This window comes from Epinephelus fuscoguttatus, linkage group LG18 (assembly GCF_011397635.1).
Source record: "Epinephelus fuscoguttatus linkage group LG18, E.fuscoguttatus.final_Chr_v1".
Lineage (NCBI taxonomy): Eukaryota > Metazoa > Chordata > Actinopteri > Perciformes > Serranidae > Epinephelus > Epinephelus fuscoguttatus.
In genome coordinates this window covers 8,419,587-8,443,132 of record NC_064769.1, presented here as the reverse complement: position 1 = coordinate 8,443,132, position 23,546 = coordinate 8,419,587, and the positions used below count along the sequence as shown (strand labels likewise).

Sequence of the window (23,546 nt, the reverse complement as noted above, 5' to 3'; positions counted from 1 at the left end):
CATCACCACGGTTCCCTCGTCAAAAAGCGAACATGATTTTTCCTTTGGATTTTGGAACATAAGCTCTTTGGAACACAAAAATTTATGATACTTACGTGTTTAGTTCAGCAACATAATCTTCACAAATAAACATCACTTTTATGATTTTTGAAGCCTAAATGCACTTACCAGAAGTAAAAAGCTAACATTAGGCTATAAACAAACTACACCACGGTCTTATGATTTGCCATCCCTACCACAACAAGGCTGTAAAGCTGTGGTCGGCATGATGATGTTCTGTAGTCTCATTTAGCCACTTGTTAGCAACCACCACATAAAATCTTCAAAATTTGTCAGTGGGGTATTTACTTACGAATTTTATGTTGTAGTACAAAACGTAAAAGTCTCTTAAGCTTGTGTGAACCACAGAGCTTATTTCAGGCATCTAACTAAAAACCCACTGAAAAAACACTTTGGCTTTGAGATGAGGGAACCAGGAGTGCTAAAATGCTAACTCATTTCTGGATTTTAAGACTCATTCCTTGGGCACTCTACGGCTTGTGTCTAGCTAGCTCAGAAGTTTTGCTTTTAACTCTAGAACTCTTATTTTGAAGATGTGTTTGAAATTTAGTTTGTTAAGTTCATCAACACCCAGTGCAATACAAATAAAAAGTACCATAAGATATAATATACCTGAGGTGAATCAGCTACAGTGTAGCAACCTGAAATGCAGTGAAAATGTGCTGGCAGATGAAACATGTCACCACCGGACATACCCTCTAAAACAGCATGGCCCTTATCAAAAATGGATACCTCACTGGGATGACAGCTGATCAAATCTATGTTTAGCTATCACAACACAGATGGAGATTTATAAACATTTCAAATGTCAAAGGCCACGGAGGAGCTGACCTCTGGGTTCCAATGCCAGGGGATTCATTGTGATGCTAATCCTGTTTTATCCAGTCAGACCCTAAAATAAACCAAGCGCTCTGAAGAATGAGCTGTAATCCCCATCACCGAGCCCCGTGTGCTCCTGTTCTGAGCCGGGATGTTATGTCACAGTTTGAGCTGCCGAGCTAAAACCATCATTAAATGAGAGCGAGTATGTGCAGGTACAACAGATATCATAAAGGGATTTTCAGACCTGATTTGAAATGTTTTCTGCAACATATACAAAACAAGATAAGATAAACTTCATTAATCCCACACCAGAGAAATTCACTTATCACAGCAGCTCAACAGCCAGAAGCAAGAGGAAAAAAGTGATTGAGTGATAAATAAAAATAAAACAAGATCAAAACAATACAAATAAAATAAAATAAAATAAAATAAAATAAAATAAAAGCTATAGACCTAAACAGCACACTATTTTCACCTTTCACTAATAATAATTACAATACACACATGGTGTGTAGCTTTATACTGAAAAATATGTTTAATATTGCACAGTCAGTAGTAAATATTATTGCACAAATAGGGAATTACACAAGATAGTTGCGCAGTGTAACTATAAAGGATATGTAAGATAGGATATGCATACAGACCAATATGAATAACAAAATAATACAGATACAGCAGATATAACTATACTAAGTTATTGCCACAGATGTGTTTACATGCAAGTTATGGTTGAGATTCACCAAATCTGGCAAACAAATGGGAAGATATGTCAGCTAGCTGTTTTCAAGATGGCTGCCAGGTCACAAACTCTCTCTTTTACAGCTAAACAGTTCAATAAATACGGCTCTGAAAACATTTGAGGTGAGAAATATACAATACAGTATCAGAATCTTGATTTATTTTTGATCAGCGCAGCTAAGTTTGACAGTGTTTGACAGATCCAGCGTATCTCCACCATAAGAGGTGCCTAGTGTGTTGGAATCAGATGCCAAGGGCCACTGACCAAACTGCCACTGGGAATAAAAACGAGCTTTTCATAACACATATACACCAAATAATAAACATACACATGTATGGAATAAATATGCAGGATATATTAAACCTGAGGTAAATAGCACAAAGTGGCTATCATATTGTAAGTCATGAGTGATACATAAAGAATAATAAAGATGCACACTTTCATCTGCATGGTGATTTGGTTGGCGGGTGTAGTTCAATAGAAAGAAAATAGTTCCCACATACAACTGCTCACAACAAGCTTTGTAAATAAGAGTAACCTGGTCCTGATTTCTGGAAAGAGACATTGCTATTGAGTTTTTTAAATGTATTTATTTGGCGCTTTGAGCACCACAAGCTGAGTGCCATCTAGTTCCCTTATATTGGAGAAAAGGCAGACATCTCTAAGGCCAAGATCTCCAACACTCATCAACTCACAACAAAACAATATAGATTGATTAATAGCACTACAGGTAAAAGAGAAAAATATGTCATTTTGATATTGTGGTGAACGTTCCCTTTAATAAGGAAGTTACTGATGAACACATAATGTAACATGCAAAATCAGAGATTTTTTTGGGCACTACCTGAGCAAAGTACTTACACGTCCAGGTCAAAATGCAATGTAGAAAAGTACAGCATGTCTTTTAGATACCAAACAAGCTTTTAATCTGGATTTCCCCTAGTATTCCAATTCTATGTATATACATGGCTTGTACTATACATTTACGGATGTATACGCTGATGGAATTTGTTAGAATTTGCTTTAAGGAGCTTTGGACCCAAAAGGCCCAGAAAGTCCAGATGGCAACTTGATGAGGTAAAGAAATTGGGGTTGTGATCTCTGTAGTATGTTGGACTGCGATGAAGCAGCTTGGGCCAGTCATATGTGAGGTTCAACACGCATGCTATAAACACAGCTACAATCCTCTTAGGCCTGGGTCCAACTTCACGTACATCTGTGGCGACCTAATGAAATGCATTTTGCCTTAATGCTCTCAATGTAAAGCTAAAGGAGGAATGAACATGCACTGTAATGTGAAGGATTACAAGAACTCTTCATTTGGGCAAAAAACTAGAAGGAGAGCACAGAACAAAAAAGATCAAAAGTAGCTTCAAAGCTCAAATAACTCAGTTTAATGTAGCTGTCAGCTCTGCTTTCTTGGCTTTTAATCGGGAGGTCTGACATCTGGCCTCGGGGCTTTTCATGTAATTGCTCTGCTTTTCTGAAATGGACAATAACATCAAATCTATAAATTTGATCAAATCCTCAGTGATTAACTAAATGAGCTTTTTATGAAATAGGGATCCATTAGAGGAGATCACTCACCATCTTGATAGGTCATAAACCCCCACATGCATGTTGCATGCATGTACGCGGGGGATCAGTGACTTCTCTCATTCTCCACGCTTTAATTTTGATTACATGTTGTATGGCTACGTCCATTGTTGAAGCCTGCAGATGTCAGCAGATGATCACAATGATTAATGATTATAATGGGATATAACTTACCACAATCCCTCCTGTTTATGTGTGTGACTCTACACTATCAGGCACATAAAAAGCTGTGCATTATTTCATGGAGAAAATAATATCCCACCAAGACACTGCATCATTTTTAATAGTTAAATTAATGAGGTGCAGTTACCATAAAATGGAGAGCAATATTACATCCTTTCTTGTGTCAAAACAGTTGAAAATTATAACACATAGAGTGCTGCAGGTTTTTTCTCTAGGCCAACGTGGATGTTAGCGTCACTCTTGTTCCCTCAAATAGCCTATGGGACTTTTCCATTGGATTTTAGGTAATGGCAGAAAATAAGCTTTTTGACAAACAAAAGCTTATGTTCAGTGAGATAATTTGCATAATTTCACAAATGAACACCACTTTTATGATTTTAAAAGAGTAAATGCAAACGCTAGAAGTAAAAAGCTAACATTAGGCTATAAACAAACAACAATGACCTCCAACATCGCCAACACAACAATGAAGCTGTGAAGCTGAGTTCGACATGATGACATTCTCTGGTCTCATTTAGTCACTTGTTAGCATGAAAACTTCAGAATACATGAATGCGGTACTTACTGACATATTGTCTGTCACAGAACTAAATGTTAAGCTAACGTTAAGCTCTTACACTTGTGTTAACCACAGACCTTATTTTAGGCATCTAACCAAAAACCCATTCAAAAAAAACCATGGTCTTTGAGACGAAGGAACCAATAGAGCAAAAATGAGGATTCATTCCTACAGCACGCTATTTTTTCAGACTACATTTTCAACCTGCCATAAAAGATATTCGCTCTCTGTAATGCACAGATGTTGCCCAACCATCAAGTATTTCCTTTGTATTTCAGATCATGATGCCATAGACTATAGAATGGACGTAGCTACCGTGACATCACCCATTGGTTTATGGACAGCCATTTTAAAGCCTTGGGTTCAGCATCACGGCCGTTGCCACCTTAAATATTTTCCAACAAATAAAAAAACACGGGAAGCCCAAAACAAAAAGAGCCTCTGGTAAACTAGTACTTAGTCTTTGGCCTATGTTCCTCAAAAACCACTTGTTAAAGTTTGGTCTTCAACAATATATCATGGCTGGTGGGCACCAACATGTTTAATCTCAAGATTTTCTTCAAAAAGCAAACCTTAAAATGTGTGCTGTAGAAGTTAAACCACGTTGTTCATGGTGACCACAGTACAATCTTCTTTAAAACAAATAAGCTACGCACAGCCGCCAGTGACAGCAACAGAATGTGGTCAGCAGCCACCCAAAAAGTAACTGTATTATACTCATTTGATTTCTTCAACTAGCCCTGCAGTGGGTCCGACTGTATTAGCAGACTTTTCTTCTGCAGTATCGCTGTTGAATGCAGCACATTATAGTATATGAAGCAGAAGCATGAATCAGTGTCCAACACTGTTTGGTTATAGTGTACTGTGTGTGCATTGTCTACAGTTTTTTTTTTTTTTTTTGAGCAGGCAAGTTGTACAATGTCTCTTTGTTGGGCAGTCAGCCTGGTGTCAAACTTTTTGTGTATGGGCTTTATACTTTTGTTTTCTTTTAGCAAAAAAACTTTGAAAATTGTTGCAATTTTTTTTTCAGAACAATTAAGACAAATACCCAAACCTGGAATTTAGAATACTCAAAAATAGCATTAAAATTATTAAAATTATATCTGCAGCCTTAAATACAAAATTAAAGCATGATCTTTATGCCACAGTCATCTTCAATTTACAGCACATGCATGAGGAAGTCACTCAGCATATAAAATAATCGCAGCGTGAAATTACCTATTTTTCAATTACATATGTCTAACAGTGGAGTGGAAAGTAGTGTGGTGTGCACTGACAGGGCTGTGAGCAGATGATTTAGATACATGTTCACACAGTGCCAGGGACTCTGCACCCGAGAGCAGAGCCAATTCAAATATAGCACAGACTCTTGGGAAAAAGTTTCCTTGAAAAACATGATTAATGGCAGTCCAGCATGTTTCAGCGAGGCTGCATGGCGTGACTAATGCAAACAGGTTTTCTTAGGCAACAGAGTAACCTTTGCTCAACTGGCACATACGGAAATCACATTTTTATTTTGGCTCCTATTTGACCTCATGAAGTAAAAGTACAGTGTTTGTGTTGCTTTCAGAGCATATTTTACACTCCCAGACTCTTTTCTGTATGGCTACATGTTGGAAAAACAGCACCCAATCACACAGCATTAGTACATATAAAAAACCTTATGAAATGTAATCCAAGTGAATAGAAACCAGACTGCGAAAAGGCAGATTTGTCTTCGGGTCATTGTATCTGCAGGAGAGAGTCGACTGTGTAAATTTGAGGCAGCTCTTTGAGCAAACAATGATATAACACTGAGCAAATACTGAGAGTATCACAATGTGTAGCAACACCATGACAGTTCTGAGAACTGTTGGCTAATTTTGGTTCACATGTATTGAGGCAGGTCCTGGTTGAACTGCAGCCTTACCTGGAATATAGGTTCTACATTACCTTATAGGAAGTTTGTAAGTGGTGTTCAGCAGGTTTTTACAGTTGTTGTTGTTTTTTTTTTTTTTGTTTTTTTAACATACTTTCTAGTGTGGCTAAATTAAATGTAAACAAGTCATGCTAACAGCTCTGTGAGTTTGTATTTAGGCACATTTAGGAGCTAAATCCTAACACCAGCAGTCTTTTCTTTTTGCATTGCATTTTGAAATTGAAATATTTATATTGCACTAACATTGCACATACTGTACATGTAAAAATATGTAGGCCTTTACAAGTATATATCTATTTAAAGGCTCAGTTTGTAGGATTTAGTGGCATCTAGCGGTGAGATCACCATTTACAACCAACTTAAAACCAGCTGAAACGTCTCCCATGTGCCAAACACGTAGGTTAACTACGGTAGCCGACGCCAAAACACAAATGGCCCTATGTAAAGCTAGAGTTTGTTGATTTTGGGCGAATGTAGAACAACATGGCATACTCTGTGTTAGAGGACCAACACCAAACGTAGATATAAAGTCACAACAACTCTTATTTGAGGTATTATATTCTATTTCTACCTCTAGATCCCCCTAAATACTACATACTGGACCTTTAGGTAATTATATTGATTTATTGTATTCTATTCTGATAGCCTATAAATATTTGTATATACTTTATGTTCTGTGTGTGTGTGTGTGTGTGTGTGTGTGTGTGTGCATATAGTGTAAAGGGGCTACAACTTACATTTTGTTGTGCAACCCTGTGTTGTAAAATGAACCCTGAGCCTTAAATCAAATAACTTTTCAGCAAAGCCACGACAAGACAATTGTTAGAAGTTAGTGCTTTCTAGACATCTGGTCAAATTGAGCTCATGGGTGTCAAATCCACATTTCACTTTAATTAACATTTGGTGTCATCTATGTAGCATTGAGAGGCTACAAACACGCTAGCAGCTAAGTGTCAGCATGCTGGCATGCTCATAATGACAGCACTAACATGCGGATGTTAGTCATTCACTCTTATGGATTTTTTTTAAATCCTAACTTAACCTAACTAGTCCCCACTTAACCTAAAGACAGGAGGGCCCCAGGTGGCCTTTGGTTTCATACACATAACCCTCTTGCTATGAGGCAACAATGCTGATGTTTAACAGCTAATGTAATAAAATACTGGCATATTAGCACTAAGTTCAGCTGAGGCTAAGAAAAATGTCATTAGTTATGCAAGTATTTGGTAATAATATTGGACAAATTCAAATTTTGACCTGGTGATGGATGCTAGATGAAAAGTGAAGGGATCGCTAAAGTTAATACAATAGGCTACATCCTCTAGGGAACATGAATGAATAATTCACAGTGATCCATCCAACAGTTGTCAGGATATTTAACTCAAAACCAAGTGTGTGAACATCATGGTGGTGCCAGAGGAAAGTCAGGGGATCACTGGCATTCATCCTCTGGGGAACATTAATGTCCCCAAAATCTGATGGCATACCATCTGGTGGTGGACTTACAGACCAACAGACTGACGTTGCTATCCATAGAACCAGACCGCCAGCAAGGCCAAAACCAAAAGCAGGCTTAAAATCCAGCCATTTCCTTAGTATTCAGGAAAATCTGCTGGATTTGTATTTTAGCAAGTTACCCCTCACAATACATACTGTATCATCTCTTCAAAGGGGCTGTTATCTGTCGTCCTGACTACGGGAAGTAATCAGGGTCATGGGAAATGTGGTACTGATTTTGACAAACACAAGCGCTGGGCAATAATCTCTTTCTAATCACTGAGGGGTAAGAGAGGAAAGATTTTTGCTTGAGTACTGTTACTCTTTGGAGCGTTATTACAAGGGCACTTGACTCATGACCTCCAAGTCCGTATTTAGAAACATCTCAGGAAGAAATTTGATCTCAGCAATTTGCATAGGTAGAAATCCAGGCCAAGAGTTATTTCTAAATCTTGAACTTCATGTGGAAAACTCCCAGCGCTGTGCCAACCGACATCTAGTGTCTCCTCATTCCTCATTGTCATATTCAAACAAAATGTTCCAACATCCTAGACCTTTGACAGCTGAGAGTGTCAGGCTTCTGCTGTGATCGTGACTGGACCAAACATTCACTTCTGGGTCTGACTGACCTCTAGGAGGATCGGATGCAAGAAGAGGTCAAACTGTACCCATTAAAGTGGGCAGCAAAACAAACAAACAGTACCAAAGGGGTGCAGAGAGGAAGCTGATGAGGCTGCAGATCAAGATGATCAACACAAGGTGAGATCTGATCACTAGGCCACCTGATAGATGTTGAAAGACTGAAATGACCTTATATTGCTTGCAGTAGGAGAAGTAGGACACTTAGAGTTCAGTCTTATTTAATTAAATCAGCTCTCATTTAAAGCTCTTGTGATTTTAAAAAGTTGGCAATGCCAGAGTCGGGCCTTGTTATATAGGCAATGAGCAGTGGTGTAGTGGAGGGTATGCACAGCTCTACGGGGTATTCCCACCTGCTTTCTGGCCATTTACAAAAAAATTTGGGGTTTTTTTCCCCGTTAAAGGGGTTTTTTGGGGAGTTTTTCCTTATCCGCTGTGAGGAACCAAAGGACAGAGGGATGTCGTATGCTGTAAAGCCCTGTGAGGCAAATTGTGATTTGTGATATTGGGCTTTATAAATAAAATTGATTGATGATTGAATTGATTTACAGTATACCCACCTCATCAGTCAAAAAGTCACTGGGTTATATAGCAAAGTATACCTACTTCCTCCTCAGTAACCTCCGTCTACCTCAGTCTAAACTTTGAAAGAGTGGAAGAGGTCCTGATACAGAACTATTGGGCTTCACTCAAGCCAGTAAGTGGCTGCTTAATACGTTTATAAAAGAAGACTTGTATACCAATGCTTGGTATTATGTCAGTTAACAAAAGTCCCCAGAAAGCTAGTCAACAGAAAGTGGCTTTAAGGTTTAGTGTGTAGGATTTAGTGCCATCTAGTGTCGAGGTTGCAGATTGCAACCAACTGAAACTTCTCCCCATGTACCGAGTGTGTAGGAGAACTACAGTGGCCGATGTGAATAGCCGTATGTAGAGCCACTGTTTGATGTGTCTGTTCTGGGCTACTGTAGAAACCACATGGCAGAATCCATAGAGGACCTGTTCCATACGTAAATATGAATTCTAAGGTAATGAAAATGTAATTCTTAGTTTAAGGTGATTATACACTAATGAAAACAGTTATGAAAATAATATTCTATTTCTGCCAATATATCCCCCTAATTCCTACAAACAAGTTTCTTGGTTGAGAGTAAAAGCCCTCCTTCTGCAATAAAGTTGACCTACACTGTATTATTATTTCAAACTGGAGAGTTTTCTGATGACAAACATGTACAAGGTTTTCTGCAGTGTTCACCAAATTAAAATTGAGAATGTTTAACACAACATACAACATTTTCACTGTCATGCAGGTCACAGAATTTCATAAAAAAAGGCAGGGACACTAAAGCCTACAGTAATTTAAATAGAACATGAAATAATTGACATTCATGTCTGATTTTTGTCTGATTTTCCAAGCTTTGTATAACATTCCTACTATAGCTCATCAATTAACATGACCTGGGGACAGATAAGTCTATAAATAGGGAACTGAATTTGATGCTTTTTAAGAACAAAAATAATGAATATTTTTTGATACTGAGAGTCATTTGCTCTGTAACAGCACACATACAGTACAGCATACATGCCTGAGCAGTACTGTATGGAGTGTAAACACTCCCATCTGCTGGACTGGAGGTGGAAGTCATTTAAATGTCTTAAAAAAAAGAGATCACACACACTTTTATCAAACTAATATTTTTATTTGTATTGACGGTTACAGAGCATCTTTCTATCAAAATAAGCAAACCAAAATTTAAATATGAATTCAGTGGTTTTAGTGGTTTCCAAATGGTCTTTTGGTTGTACAGTAATTACATGACATTTCATAGAGTTCATTTTATTCATTAAGATTTATCACTTTCTTAATTTATCCTGCTCAGTAACTCAGTTGAAGATGAAGGAATTGAACTATTTCAAAACTGAATTAACTTCCCGTTGCTTGAGGGGATGTGACGTCTTCTGACTATGTGCCCGTGACATGTTACTGATTCAGTGAATCCATCTACACACAATTCTACATATGATGTTTACAGATGTTTGGTCCCAATAACACATGTACTGTATGTCTATTCACGTTCCTTAAACTCACCACTGCTTTCGAATATATATACTCACACATACACAACAGTGCCAACTTGGGATGGCTACACAAAAACTGTTCGATTCTTTGGTGTAAATGTTACCATGTTCATTTTTCTCACAACCAGAATTGGACTTAAATTCAGTGTGATTGTCTTTTGTTTGTGTGTTTTTTAAGAGAATGAAGTTCATGACTGCCGATGAGGCCCGAGGGTGGGAGGGTGTTGAATGTAGATGAGGTGATGAGGACGGGGTTCTTGGGTCTACGATCGCTTTTTCCTGCTCTCAAAATTTCTGAAGTTGGCCGGCCTGATCTTCATCTCTGCAAATTCAATTGAGTGTTCGTGGCCTTTCCAGTGGAACCAGTTGATTCCCTGCAGAAATACAGAAGACAAACCATGGGAAAGAGCCTCACAATAGAGAGATCTCTAACACATCATCATCTCTCTCTAAACCACACACCATACCATGTGTGGACATGGAGGGGATTCTCCAGGAATAAATCTGGTTTGTGTCTTCATTACAACAAAAGGATGAGAAGTAAACAGTTGCTTACACATCAGAAACATTGGAGAGTGTGGAACATTTAATGTAGAGCACTCATTTTTGCTTGAAAATGTAAAAAAAAAAAAGCTGTGTTTTGGGAAATAGTGTGTAAAATGTTATAGCAAGTACTAAAATATATACTCCCATGAGTTGTGTGGCACTTTATTTGTGTTATTTGTAATGATTCTGTTAAAATATTGTTAATAACAGTAAAAATGCTATAATGAGACACTGGGGGAAGAGAGCACCATGGCTAATATTACTGCACTGTAATTTAAAAATACTTACGTTACACTGACATTGCACATACTGTACATACTCTCCGTGTATATACATGTATACACACATACGTTTGTATGAATGTTCTATGTCTGTCAAGGGGCAACACCTCACATTTAAAAGGGAACTCCCCGCATTTTCAAAACTCATAGATATCATTCCTGTGATCTAAGACAGTCCTAATATGTTAGTAAACATAAACAACTATTTCCCAAATCCAAAAATTAATTTGTTAAAACTTAAGTATGTGATGTCATCAGGTATAAAGTCTGGGCTCTCTCCATAGACAGTGAATTTGGAAAGATGGTCTAGATGGCACTTAGGGCACCCAGGGGAACATTCTGAGTATATGGATATGTTTTCTGTTTCAAAACTGAGAACACTACAACAGAAAAAGCTCCTTTGGGTATAAAAAATAAAACATATTCCGTGGGTCCACAAAATCAGGCTCCCATTCACTGTCTATGGAGCAGCTCCAGACTCGACAACCTACATCACAAGTTTGAGACTTACTGCTCTCATTTCCTGCTTTGAGAAAGAGTAGGTCATGATCACAAATATCCATTAAATTTTCCTTGGCCATAAAATAATAAAATGGAATTCTTAATTTAAGCATTTTAGACATTTATGACAGCTACATGCACTATTTTTCAGTGCCTAAAAATCTGTACATCTTTGGGAAAAACATAACTGCCAAGGAAAAATGCTCCTTTAGTGCCTTCACCCTAATTTGTATCTAAATGTTTTCCATTGTGTCTTCATCATTCTGAAACCAAAACACAACAAATGCTGAAGATGGATAATTTTTACTCCTGCCACCTACAAAGAGGCAAAAGTTGTCTGATGTTACTTTTTTTAAGTTACATAACATGGGTAGGGTAGGAATTTGCGTACACAGCATTAATAATTATGAAACCTTTTTGTTATTCTGTGCTGCAGTAGAGTTCACAGAATGAAGGTTTATCTGACAAACCTGTTACAGGCCATGCCATAATAATCTGAGCTGCTCTGATTGCAAATCAAGGATCCCCAACAATGCCAGGTAAATGTGGTCTTCAATACTCTGAATTGAAAATTAGGCACTCAATTATATTAGACTTCTTAATGCAGTAGCACAGGTTTGGGGCTTTTGAGAAACATTCAGGGCTGAAGTCCCAGAAGCCACCCTGCCCCCATCCACCCACTCTGCTCCTGAATTTATTTCCCAGAGTGTTTCTCTGTTTGTTTTGTTATTTGTGTTACTTCAATAATCGGAGAATTTATGAAACGTGTGTAAACTGTACGTACCTTACTGTGACTGTTGTCACCGTATTTGCCCATGAGGTTGACACGATGACAGTTTTTATACCAAAAGGCACCTTTGTAGGACAAGGCGCAGTTGGTGACAGCAATATCGTTATCATTGTCGTAGGTAGAGAAGGGTCGACCCTGGTGGTACATCATGGAGTCACCTGGTGATGATATTGACAAATGAAGCTCAGAAAACAAAGCTCTTGTGAACGCATAAGTTCATTTAATTAAAGACAGATTAGATTAAGTAATGTCACAGTGTTTTTTTTCTTCAGGAACTGATGAAGGAATATACTGATTCATCTTCTTGCAGAGAGCTGGATGAGAACACTGATACCACTTTCATATCTGACATCAGCTTGTCAGTTTGGCTTAGCATAAAGACTGTAAACAGAGGGAAACAGCTGGCCTTGCTCGGTCCAAAGGTAATTAAATCCATCTTCTAAGGCAAGACAACATTATATCTCATTTATTTAATCCGTGCAAAAGCTGAGGTGTAAAAAAGAGTTCTGTGTCAGACTGTAGACTGAATCACAATGTTTAATTAATTACAATTAACTTCCGCAAAAAAAAATCCCCAGATCACAAACATAAAATCGAACAGTGCTGAGCAAATGCTGCCTCAATTAGTTAGTTTATAGCCACCAGAAAAGGCCCACCAAAGAAAAAAAAATATTATTGAGTTTAAGAGTGCGCTATATTTTGAATATTTTCACCGCTTTGGATCCTCTGCTGGTTTGTTGGCAACCTCACAGCGACAACAAGAGCCCTAAAAGTTACTGCGCCCAGCCAAGAAACTCCAACTTGCCGTTATCACACTCTGAGTCTTCGTACAGATTAAACAAACTAGATATTAAGTGTTAATCAGTGAGCTTTAAAGCTGTTGTTAGGTGGATTTTCTTAGTTTTAGGCGGAGCCAGGCGAGCTGTTTCTCCCCATTTCCATTCTTTATGCTAAGCCAAGCTAACCAGCTCCTAATATTTACTCAACAGACGTGAGAGTGGTATCATTTTGGTCATCTTACTGTCAGCAAAAAAAAGCAAATAAGTGTTGTCCCCAAAATGTCAAACTGATCCTTTAAAGTATTACCTACCTGCTGTTCCACTATACGCTCCTATGTAGATTTTATAGCGTGTTCTTGGCTCTGCAATCGTGATCTTGTCATACTGAGCATAGGCTAATTCCCCGTTGTCCCTCAAGTCTACTCGCAACTCATAATGGCCCAAATTTGTGATTTTATGGAGGTTGGAGAGACCTGTAATAATTTAATATATGTTAGTTGGGAAGGGACTGAGAAGGAGAGAGAGAGAGGTGAGGTGTATATGACGAGATGAAGAGAGCTCTTACCCAGCCAGAACTCATCATTCATGTTACCAAAGCCAGCAGTGTAGTTCTTCCAGTTCCTGAAGAATTCCAGCTTTCCATTCTGGCGTCTGAGGAAAACCTGGAGAGGGCCGAGTATCACAACAGCTGAACAATAATCATAACAAACACAGCAGAGGTCACCGTGGTTGCTGTCTATCATTAGAGAAACGATGTGAAATCAACGTGAATTACAGCTTCAAAACTGCCTTTAAATCTGACTTCAGCAGGTTAATTCACTCACCAGCCACCCTCCACCATCTGTGGTCATGTCACAGTAAACCTGGATGGGCTGGCTCTCCTCTCCGCCCACGTAGATGGTGTACAGACCAGAGGTTGTCTCTCCATTCAGTAAAATCTGAGCACAGTCCTTAGGGCGTCTGTACAACTGTCCGACTAGAAGCACATATTAAAAAGACATCACGTTAGAGACTTCAGCCGACACAGCTGCTTTATCTTCAAGACAGAATACAGTATCGTGTGAGAGCAAGGACTTTGGAAAGAAAAGGGAAGAAAGGAAAAACAAAGGGTTTTTCCATCGGAGCAGCTCAGACGGAATGAAAAATAAGCACAGGTGGAGTATCAGATTAAAGGAAAGGAATGTGCTTTAAAAGAATATCTTTCTACTGTGCATCTGGACTGTTGCATAACAAGTCACCACCTCTTTAAATGCGTAAAAAAAAGTACCAGCACTTCATTTCCAGGTAATACACACAGGATTAAAAAACAAAAAAAAAGAGGTGTGTGCTTGCACATGTGTCCGTCCTTACTGGTGGTGAAGACAGTGGTCACATGACGGCTCCTCTGGGCTCCGGCAATGGCCTGCAGTTTGACATTGTACTCTGTGGAGCCGGTTAACTGAGCCATGCTGTAAGAGGACGCTGTCGGGCTCAGCACCACTTCCTGAATCCATGCACACACACATATATAGATATAGACAACGAAGGATTTACAAAGAGCAAGGCCACACTGGGGATACAACTACAGAGTGTGGATATTTTGCATTACTGCGAATAGGGCTGTACAGAATGTCATGTCTTTTATACACTGCTACCTATTATTACCTAGGTTTACAAATGAAGCTTCAAGTGTCTATCATAATTTTTATGATGTATTCACCCTAAAAAATGTACTTACAAATTCTTCCACTTAAATAAAGTGATTTATCCACTTAAATGAGTCAGTCAGGAGCAAGACACACAGACTTTGCTGTTTTGGCATCTCTTTGTGGTTTTCATGCATCCTGTTGTGGGTTTTTTGTCTTTTTGGGACTTCTTTGGTTATTTTTTGTCTCTTTGCAGTGCCTTTGTATCTCTTTGTGGTCATTTTGAGTCTCTTCCTGGTCTGTTCGTGTTACAGTAATTTGAGAGACATTTTGCAGATGAAGGCCAGGGGGACCCTCGCACTTTGGGTCCCTGGGCCTGTGCCTGGTAGGCCTGTTCAGTAATCCATCCGTGGTGACTGCACTGAAAATGTTGTTTCTGGTTCATATAAATATCACTTTAGTATGTAAAACAACCAGAAGAGACTCCAAAACATGCTTGACATAGGTCATTCATCACTGTAAAATATATTTTGCTTTTCTTTATGTATTTGGTAATAATATTAAGATATGAGATGGTGGTAAAAAAAAAGAAAAAAAAAGACTGGATTCATGAGCTATGGTGACAGAAAATCAAACCTTTAAGACAAACAATAACATTAACAATGTAAGATTTATGATGTGATTTGGTAGTGTCTGGCATTGAAGAGTAACTCTTTAGTAGCAGATCTTGGATTTCTAAGTTTCCTTGGATGCAAGAGAAGTAAAGTTTATAATTGATTGTCATTCCCTCAAAATAAAAAAACAATGGCTGCCAGGAAGTAAGGAAGTCAGTCCAAACCCTGATGGCATGCTTTGGAAAGTGGTCGTCAGTGATGATGAGCTTACGCATTCTGTGGTTTTTGGGTTTAAACAAAATAATAAAACATCAGTATTGTCAGTGATTGAACTAATGATGGGGATGTACATACCCTGATTACACCATCAGCAGAGGAGAAGGTGAGCGTGTAACCCGTCACAGCAGCCTGCGGAGGTTTCCATGTGAGAGTCGCACTCTCAGTTTGAATGTTAACAGCTGTCAGATCACGAGGAGGATCCACACCTGAAAATACAACATCACAGTGCAGATTTATCATTCATTAAAATATACAAGGGTCAGTATAAGATTTAGCTTCAGGTCTTCTCCCTCTACGAGCCTACCGGTGGTGAATTCAGTCACAGCAGAGTCACTCTTCTGAGAGTCTTTCACAGCATGTACTCCAACTGTGTAGTGGGTTCCTGGAACCAGGGAGCCCATCTCAAACTCCACCGTGTTCCCAGAAACAGTCTCCACCACTGGGGACACTGAAAGGCAGGACACATCAATAAATCAAACCACACAACCAAAGTAAAGCAAAATGTATCTTAAACACACTTCAGTACTTTGTGGAAAGAAAGCAGGGAGGCTAAAAGAAATCCTACTTTTCTACTGGTGAGATTTTACTACATACAGCTACAGTAGGTAAACTTTATGTTAGAAAAAAAATATTTTTGTTATATTGCTGAAACTGTAACCATATCCTGACAGTACTACATGAGACAGATCATCTATTAAAAATCTGGTTTCTCTGGCTCCTCCTAGTGCTCCTAATGGCATTTGCAAGACTCCCCTGAGCTATGATTAGTCGTTTTCATTCGGCTGCTGTGGATTCTTGCAAATGCCATTAGGAGCACCAGGAGGAGACAGAAAAACAGAATGAGAACGGGTTGCTTTCTCCTGTACTACTGTCAGGATATCAAAAAAGTCAAAAAGTTGTTTTTATAAGAGTTAGTTACTGTAGCTTTAATGCTACTACAATACTTGTACTATGGGATATACAAAAAAAATCCTCCGCGCACTGACATAGTCTTTACTATCGAAATTTAATGAAGGGAACAACGCGTTTCGCGTTTAGCGTCATCAGGTTCACCTCATCAGGTCTCTTGTACTATGGTTTTGTACATACATATTCTACTGCATTGATTCCACCTGCGTACTTACTGTTTACAACCTGTTTACATCTCAGTATATTTATTTTTCACTACATGTTTTTAAGATATTTACCCATTCCAGCATATATGTTTATTGCTACCTGTCTATACCTGTACACATTACAGTATATATATGTAATAGTTTTATCCATCACAGAGTATATATATTTAGATGTATACTCCTTTACAACCTGTTCTCATTAGGTATACATACTTCATTATTGCACCCAGATTACATTACAGTTCATGTGTTTCACTATCTCTCACCAGGCTTCCACAGTATTATAATTTACTTTTGAATTTTATTTCCTATTACATTATATTCCTATATTTTAGCTGCTGTACTATTTTTAGATCGTAAATACACTCTGTTCAACTTGTGTGACTGATTTGATGAATTAAGTGCCTCAACGTAGGGCTAATGCAGGTAAATAAAATGAGAAGAGAACAGAAGCACACCTGAATCACCACTGTAAGTAATGGTGTAGCCTTCTACAGTGGCCACAGATGGTTGCCACAGCAACAGGGCTGAAGTGTCAGTGACATTAACTGCAGTGAGACCCTGAGGTCTGTCCAGAGCTGGAGGACACAAAAACAAGAACACAGTCTTCAAGAGAAGAACAGCCTCAATTCAATTTTCTACGAACTGAATCCAACGTCGGTACAAATCAGGAGGACTGGCTCAGAGGGGCTGTATATGAGAAGAAGAATAAAAAAGCCAACCTGTAATCACAGTGTCAGTGCTGGGGTCACTTTCCTCCAGACCCTTCACAGCACTCACAGTCACTTGGTACAGTTTGCCAGGGAACATATTGGGAAGGATAGCCTCAAACACGCTGCCATCCACAGTCAGTGTCATTGGGCTTCCTGTGGAGGGAGAAAACATATTTTACAAATAAAACATGAGAAAGGTGCCTGTAGTGACAGGTTTCATCTACCAGTGCAATGTCCACACACAAAAGTGTTTATCCTTTAGTTTCTCTATTTATGTATTCTTGTTTCTGTCTTTGTGCTGCTGCAACAACCAAATTGGGGATAATTAAACTCTTATCTTAGGTTTTTAGTCAAACTAAAGTACTAGACAAATTCAAAATTTGACTTGGATGGTGGTGCTAGATGAATGTCAAAAAACTACAATTACCACCTCGCAGCGGTATGTCTCTGCCAACCAGTCAAAGTATAGTTTACACCCATGTCTGTCCAGACTCTTATGGATGTTTCTGCAAAGAAACTATGAATTCTAAAAAAACTAAGCTAAACTAAACCAAGCAGCACAGAAGATCTATACAAACAGCAAAGTCTTAACATAGACACCCACCATGTGTGTCACTAAGTCAGTATCCGACCAAATGTCTTCCCCTCTGTTTCTGAAATATGTAGAATAATAGCAAGAAATGTGTTTCTGTAGAACATTATGATGTCACAGTGAAGCTGACCTTTGACCTTTTGGACATGAAAAAAAATCACCTCATCATTTTATTCTATTAGACATCTGATCAGCTGAAATGCTGTCTTAATTTGTGCAGAATTTTTTGCGTTATGGCCTAAAACATGTTTTGTGAGTCCAACTGGATATTTGTGCCAAATTTAAAAAAAATTCCACAAGGCTCTTTTTAGATATCACATTCATGGGAATGGGTGGGACGGACAGACAACACGAAAACATAATGCTGCCAGCCATGGCTGCTGCCAGCAACGACGCATAAAAATAAGAATGTCAACCTCATGGTGGTACTAGAGGGAATGTAAGAAGACCAACAAAGTCAGTAGGATTTATCCTCTGGGGATCATGAATGTTTGTACACAATTTCATGACAATCCATCTGATAGTTGTTGAGATTTTTTAGTCTGGATCAAAATGGCGGAATGACTGACCGCCATCCCTAGACACAACTCTACGTTCAACTCAAGGTAAACCATGATTGAAATACTTACCAAATAATTAAAACTAAACTAAGCAACTGAATTCAGGTTGGAAATGATATTTAAACCTAACAAACCGATTTGCTACTCACCTCCTTCAAAGGGTACATAGGTGATTCGGTAGCCATCCACTGGAGAGCGAGGCATGGACCAGTGAACTATGGCCGAGGAGTCAGTCACGTCAGAGAAGCTGAGTCCTCTTGGAGTGCTCAGGCCTAGTAAAGCACACAAGGATATGCGCAGACAGGAAAGCAGAATAAAAGGTGAATTAAAGTGAAGAAAATGTGGCCCATAACATCACAAGAATACAAGAAATCTGTGAGTTTGGAGGATCCCAAAAGACCATTTCCCATTAGACACAGAGTTAAGCCTGAACCAGAGGAATAAAGATGATTAGTGGGACTGTGGATTCAGTTCTCAGACTGAACACCAAAAGTTTAATAGTTAGTAAAATTGAACACTTTGCTGTATTTTTTTAATACATATACCTGTCTGAGCAACCCCAGTAACAGGCTGGGAGCGTTGGTCCAATGTGACACCATAAAGCTCAATTTCATACTCGCTGCCACTCATGAGTCCAGTGAAAACCTTGGTTCGTTCATCGCCACGGACGCTGTACTCCTGAGGGTGGGCTAATCTTTTGCTGTCTCTTATTTTGATCACATATCTATCAAACAAGTCTTCATCAGCCGTCCACGACAAACGGAAACCGTCAGCAGTGATGTCCGAGACAAAGAGATGCTCCACCTCCGGCTCAGCCTCTGATTAGACAAGGAAACAGAACGTTGCTGTAGGTTTGGTGTTTTCCCAGAAATATTCATCAACTTCTGAAGAAGTATGGAAGAAATCAGCCATCAGGCAAGAAGGTTCCCTGGTGGCAGGCAGGGTTATACTCCAGCCACCTCTGACCGGCCATGCTCAGGCGTCCGTTAGTGTACAATAAATCAGTTAAGATCACAGCACACGGGCTACAAAGCTTTGGGTGAATTAAAAAGACAAGAGGCTTTTTGTAAATGTTTATTTATGCCAGTTAACAGGGTCACATTCCTTAAAACGGGTCTGTTGGGACGGATTTCAGCAGACACCGGTTGAGACGAGGTCCCCATGCGTCTTCAAGGCCAGCCTTGATGCAGTCAGTGCATTCAAAGAAAATGAAACAAATGAGATTAGGAGTTATATCAACTGACATTTCATGCTCAGAATGTCTTGTTGATTCTTCAGTGTTTTCCCACGTCTGAGTATTGTTTTATTCAGTGCCCTTTCAGCCTGATTGATAAAGGTAGCAGCATGGTGAGAGTAACTTTAAAAAAGACGTCCACGGACATCTGTGTGATGCCACTCAGAAATCTGAAGGAAAACACATTTTAAAATATGAAAACAAACAAATATGCTTGCTCATATTTTGGAGGTACAGAAGAAACAGATGGGGAGTTCCACATCTCTTCCTCCCAGTGACGAAGCAAATGCTTAAAATGAAAAGAAAAGTAAGATCATTCTGGAAAAGAGTTGTGTTATAAATCTGAGTTAGGGTTAGGTAACTGAAGCTTCACCATCAAAACATGGCAGTAAATGTACAAATGCTCAAGTGAATTTTGTGAAATTATGTCTTGTATTATTTTAAATTTCCATACAAAAGCAAGAATATCAGATAATTATGCCATTTATAGAGCTGCCAGGTTGTGATGGTCAAACTACAGAGCTTAATCATGAAGTTTAATGTTCATCCATGTACAGTAGTTTACGCTCTTTAGTCAGACAAGGGGACCTTGCAGCGCACTGTAAGTGGTACCTGTCACAGCCACTGTAGTCAGAGGCCGAGAGAGAAGCCCTGACTCTGATACCCCGGTCAGCCTGACCTCATAGCCTATGCCGGTGATGAGGCCCCAGATGTCCAGGTGACTTTGGTTTCCTGGTACAGTGAACTCCTGAGGCTCCAGCAGCCAGCCAGAGTCTGTCACCACTATGTGGAAATATCTGAAGCCTCCACTAGAGGGGGCTAATGCCTCCTGCTGCTGCTGCCTCTTCACCTCCCACAACACACGGAAGCCATAGGGGGTTATGTTGGAAATGGTCAAGTTTTCCACTTTGGGCAAAGGAGCTGAAGGGGGAGTGGATTTGGATTTGTGTGTGTGTGTGTGTGTGTGTGTGTGTGTGTGTGTGTGTGTGTGTGTGTGTGTGTGTGTGTGAGAGAAGGGAACACATGTGGGAGGGGGAACAAGATTCCATTAGATAATGTGTGCAATGGTTGCAAAACCAAATAGAAAATCTGTTCTTCCTGTGAGCTTATCAGTTTTAAATGTCTGAGAAGGGAACATCTGATCTGAACATCTCCTACATTTAAAGGCCAAAACACATTAGGGGCAAATTTTGCATGCATCACAGTGCATCACAGTGCAATCAATGCACATGGACTTGAAGCTTGGATTTGGGCTGAGAATGAGCGAGGACATGACAAACCATCCCCACCAGAAATCATGTCAGTAAGGCAAGGATGCTATCCAAGGCAATTAAGACGTACATCACAAGATGTGAAGACAAAGATCTTCTTAAAGAAAAATGACATGGCAAAAGTCAACAGAGACATCTAGCGGCCATTAGTGGTACTGCATCGTAACACAATTGTGGCTTTAGGGTTAAGCCCTGATTACTGCATGACTTGCTGATGTTTTTACAAGTGCACTATAAAATCAAAGTATAATCAATGCCAGCTCTTTATCCAGTGGTGGAAAGTACCTAAATACACTTACTTAAGTACTGTACCTAGGTATAATTTTTAGTTACTCAGACTTAAGTATTTCCATTTTCTTATAATTTATACTTGTGCTTCACATCTCTTTTACATTTGACAGCTTTAATTACTTTCAGATTCAGATTATTAAGACAAAATATAGTCAACAATTAAATTATTATGTTGTTATAAATAAAGCTACCTAGCAGTATATGAAGTGCTTAAAGTTAGACCAACCTTTACAAGTTACATTATAAAAATGATGTAATCATGACTACATATAAAATTATTATCCAGTAATGTAATATATACCGTATTGTTCTGGAATGAGCTATTCTGCATAATGATTAGTATTACTTTCGGTACTTAAAGTACAATTTTATGCCAATACTTTGATACCTTTACTTTTACTTGTAAGAGAGCACTGCTACACTCCAATATTATCACTTTTACTTAAAGGTCTGGTGTATTTGATTTTGTGGCATCTATCGGTGAGGTTGCAGATCTGAAACTTCTCCCACGTGCCAAGTGTATAGGAGAACTACACTGGCCGATACAATAACGTGAAAACACGAATGGCCCTACCTAGAGCTAGTGTCTGATTTGTCCGTTTTGGGCTGCTGTAGAAACAACATGGCAGACTCCATTAAAGAGGACGTGCTCTGTATGTAGATATAAACTGCTTATTCAAAGTATCACTTCATTATTGTATTTTATAAGATATTTATGTGATTCCTTGTCACAATTTGCATATGCATTCTTGAGTTATGTCCAAAAACATGTTTTGTGAGGTCCCAGTGACCTTTGAACACCAAATCTTAATCAGTTCATCACTGAGTCTAAGTGGACATTTGTGCCAAATTTGAAGACATTCCCTTAAAGCCTTTTTGAAACAGATGCTAGGTCACGATGACTTTGACCTTTGACAAGCAAAATCTGATCAGTTTATTGTTGAGTCCACATGGACATTTGTGCCAAATTTGAAGGAACTACCTTGAGGTGCTTGAGGTATCACGTTCACAGGAATAAGATGGACACAAGGTCACAGTGACCATGACCTTTGACCACCAAAATCTGATCAGTTCATCAACAAGTCCAAGTGGACGTGTATGCCAACTTTGAAGAAATTCCCTCAAAGTATTCTAAGATATCGCCTTTCCAAGACAAATAAGGTTACAGTGACCTTTGACTACGAAAATCTAATCAGTTTACTGTAAGTCCAAGTGGACATTTTTGCCAAATCTGAAGAAATTCCCTTGAGGTCTTCCTGAGATGTCGCATTCACAAAAATGGGATGGGTGGATGTATGGATGGACAGACGGACAACCTGAATCCATAATTCCTCCAGCCACAGCTCTCACTGGCAAGGAGGCATAAAAATGCTACCAGACTATGAAAATAGAAGGTGCTAATGATGCGTGTCAAATTTGCTCTTAATGCATTTCAGGCTTTAGACCTACAGATAACACATATTCTTTCAAGTTGCAAGGAGAGAGAGAGACTACAGTAACCTAAAGGTACTTTAGTCCATTAAAAGTATTGATGCAAAACCTCTTTACAAACCATTTACAGCTACAAGTGATGAGAGTATAAGATATGAGTAAAATGCGCAGTACCTGTAATGGCATGGGCTAACACAGAGGGAGTGTGGCGCCCATGAGAGATACCGTACAGTTCAATATCATAGCCTGTGGCATCCATCAGGTTAGAGACTGTAATGTTACGGGCTTCACCAGGCAGTGTGAACTCCAGCGTATCAGACTGCTGCTCAGGGTCACTGACCCGGATAACAAAGCCATCAAAGTGGCCTGACACAGTGCTCCAGGACAAGCTGAGGTTATGTGGGCTCACAGATGAAGCAGCTATGGGTCCCAACTGTGGGACATCCTCTGAACAAAAAAAAAGAAAATGACTTCTCAGTTATTGTTGTGCTGTTAAACATCATGTGTTCATCATGTGTTTGCTACATGCAGTGTAAAAAGACGTGCATGTAATGTGATACCTGTTGTAGCTACATCAAACAGGGGCGGCGTGCTCTGGCCGCCAGTGCTGGCGTACAGCTTTATGTTGTAGCGTGTGCTCGCTTTAAGCCCAGCCATGACTGTGGAGCGCACATCTCCTGGCAGAGCGCGCCCCATTGCCTGCGAGGGCAAAGCAGACTCTCTGACTTCTACTATAAAGTTATCAAAAGCCTTCTTTCCTGTCCGCCATGACAGAGAAAATCTGTCTGAGGTAATGTTAGAAACAACTAGCCTGGACAAATCAGGCTCTTCAGCT

At 39.3% G+C, this 23,546-nt stretch overlaps 1 protein-coding gene and 1 long non-coding RNA gene across 5 annotated transcripts in view; one reads left to right on the top strand and one right to left on the bottom strand.

Moving 5' to 3' along the window:
- Positions 1 to 7,928: 7,928 nt before the first annotated feature.
- Positions 7,929 to 10,795, top strand: LOC125905898 (uncharacterized). Its single transcript, XR_007451717.1, has 2 exons — positions 7,929 to 8,133; positions 10,268 to 10,795. It is a non-coding gene; the product is annotated as an uncharacterized LOC125905898 (long non-coding RNA).
- The window catches only part of tnca (tenascin Ca), a 48,240-nt gene continuing 35,022 nt past the window's right edge, over positions 10,329 to 23,546 (bottom strand). For 3 of the 4 annotated variants that reach the window (XM_049604186.1, XM_049604187.1, XM_049604188.1), the window contains 12 exons: positions 19,030 to 19,302; positions 18,634 to 18,756; positions 17,342 to 17,485; positions 17,078 to 17,197; positions 15,809 to 15,952; positions 15,580 to 15,710; positions 14,337 to 14,469; positions 13,811 to 13,962; positions 13,552 to 13,648; positions 13,298 to 13,459; positions 12,202 to 12,365; positions 10,329 to 10,463 (listed from right to left, as the gene is read on the bottom strand). In XM_049604186.1, coding sequence (XP_049460143.1) covers positions 10,353 to 10,463; positions 12,202 to 12,365; positions 13,298 to 13,459; positions 13,552 to 13,648; positions 13,811 to 13,962; positions 14,337 to 14,469; positions 15,580 to 15,710; positions 15,809 to 15,952; positions 17,078 to 17,197; positions 17,342 to 17,485; positions 18,634 to 18,756; positions 19,030 to 19,302 — 1,754 coding nt within the window. In that variant the 3' untranslated portion in view covers positions 10,329 to 10,352. Of the gene's footprint in view, positions 10,464 to 12,201; positions 12,366 to 13,297; positions 13,460 to 13,551; positions 13,649 to 13,810; positions 13,963 to 14,336; positions 14,470 to 15,579; positions 15,711 to 15,808; positions 15,953 to 17,077; positions 17,198 to 17,341; positions 17,486 to 18,633; positions 18,757 to 19,029; positions 19,303 to 20,330; positions 20,640 to 22,885; positions 23,159 to 23,271; positions 23,545 to 23,546 lie in introns of all 4 variants that reach the window. The other variant, XM_049604190.1, reaches the window with a different exon arrangement.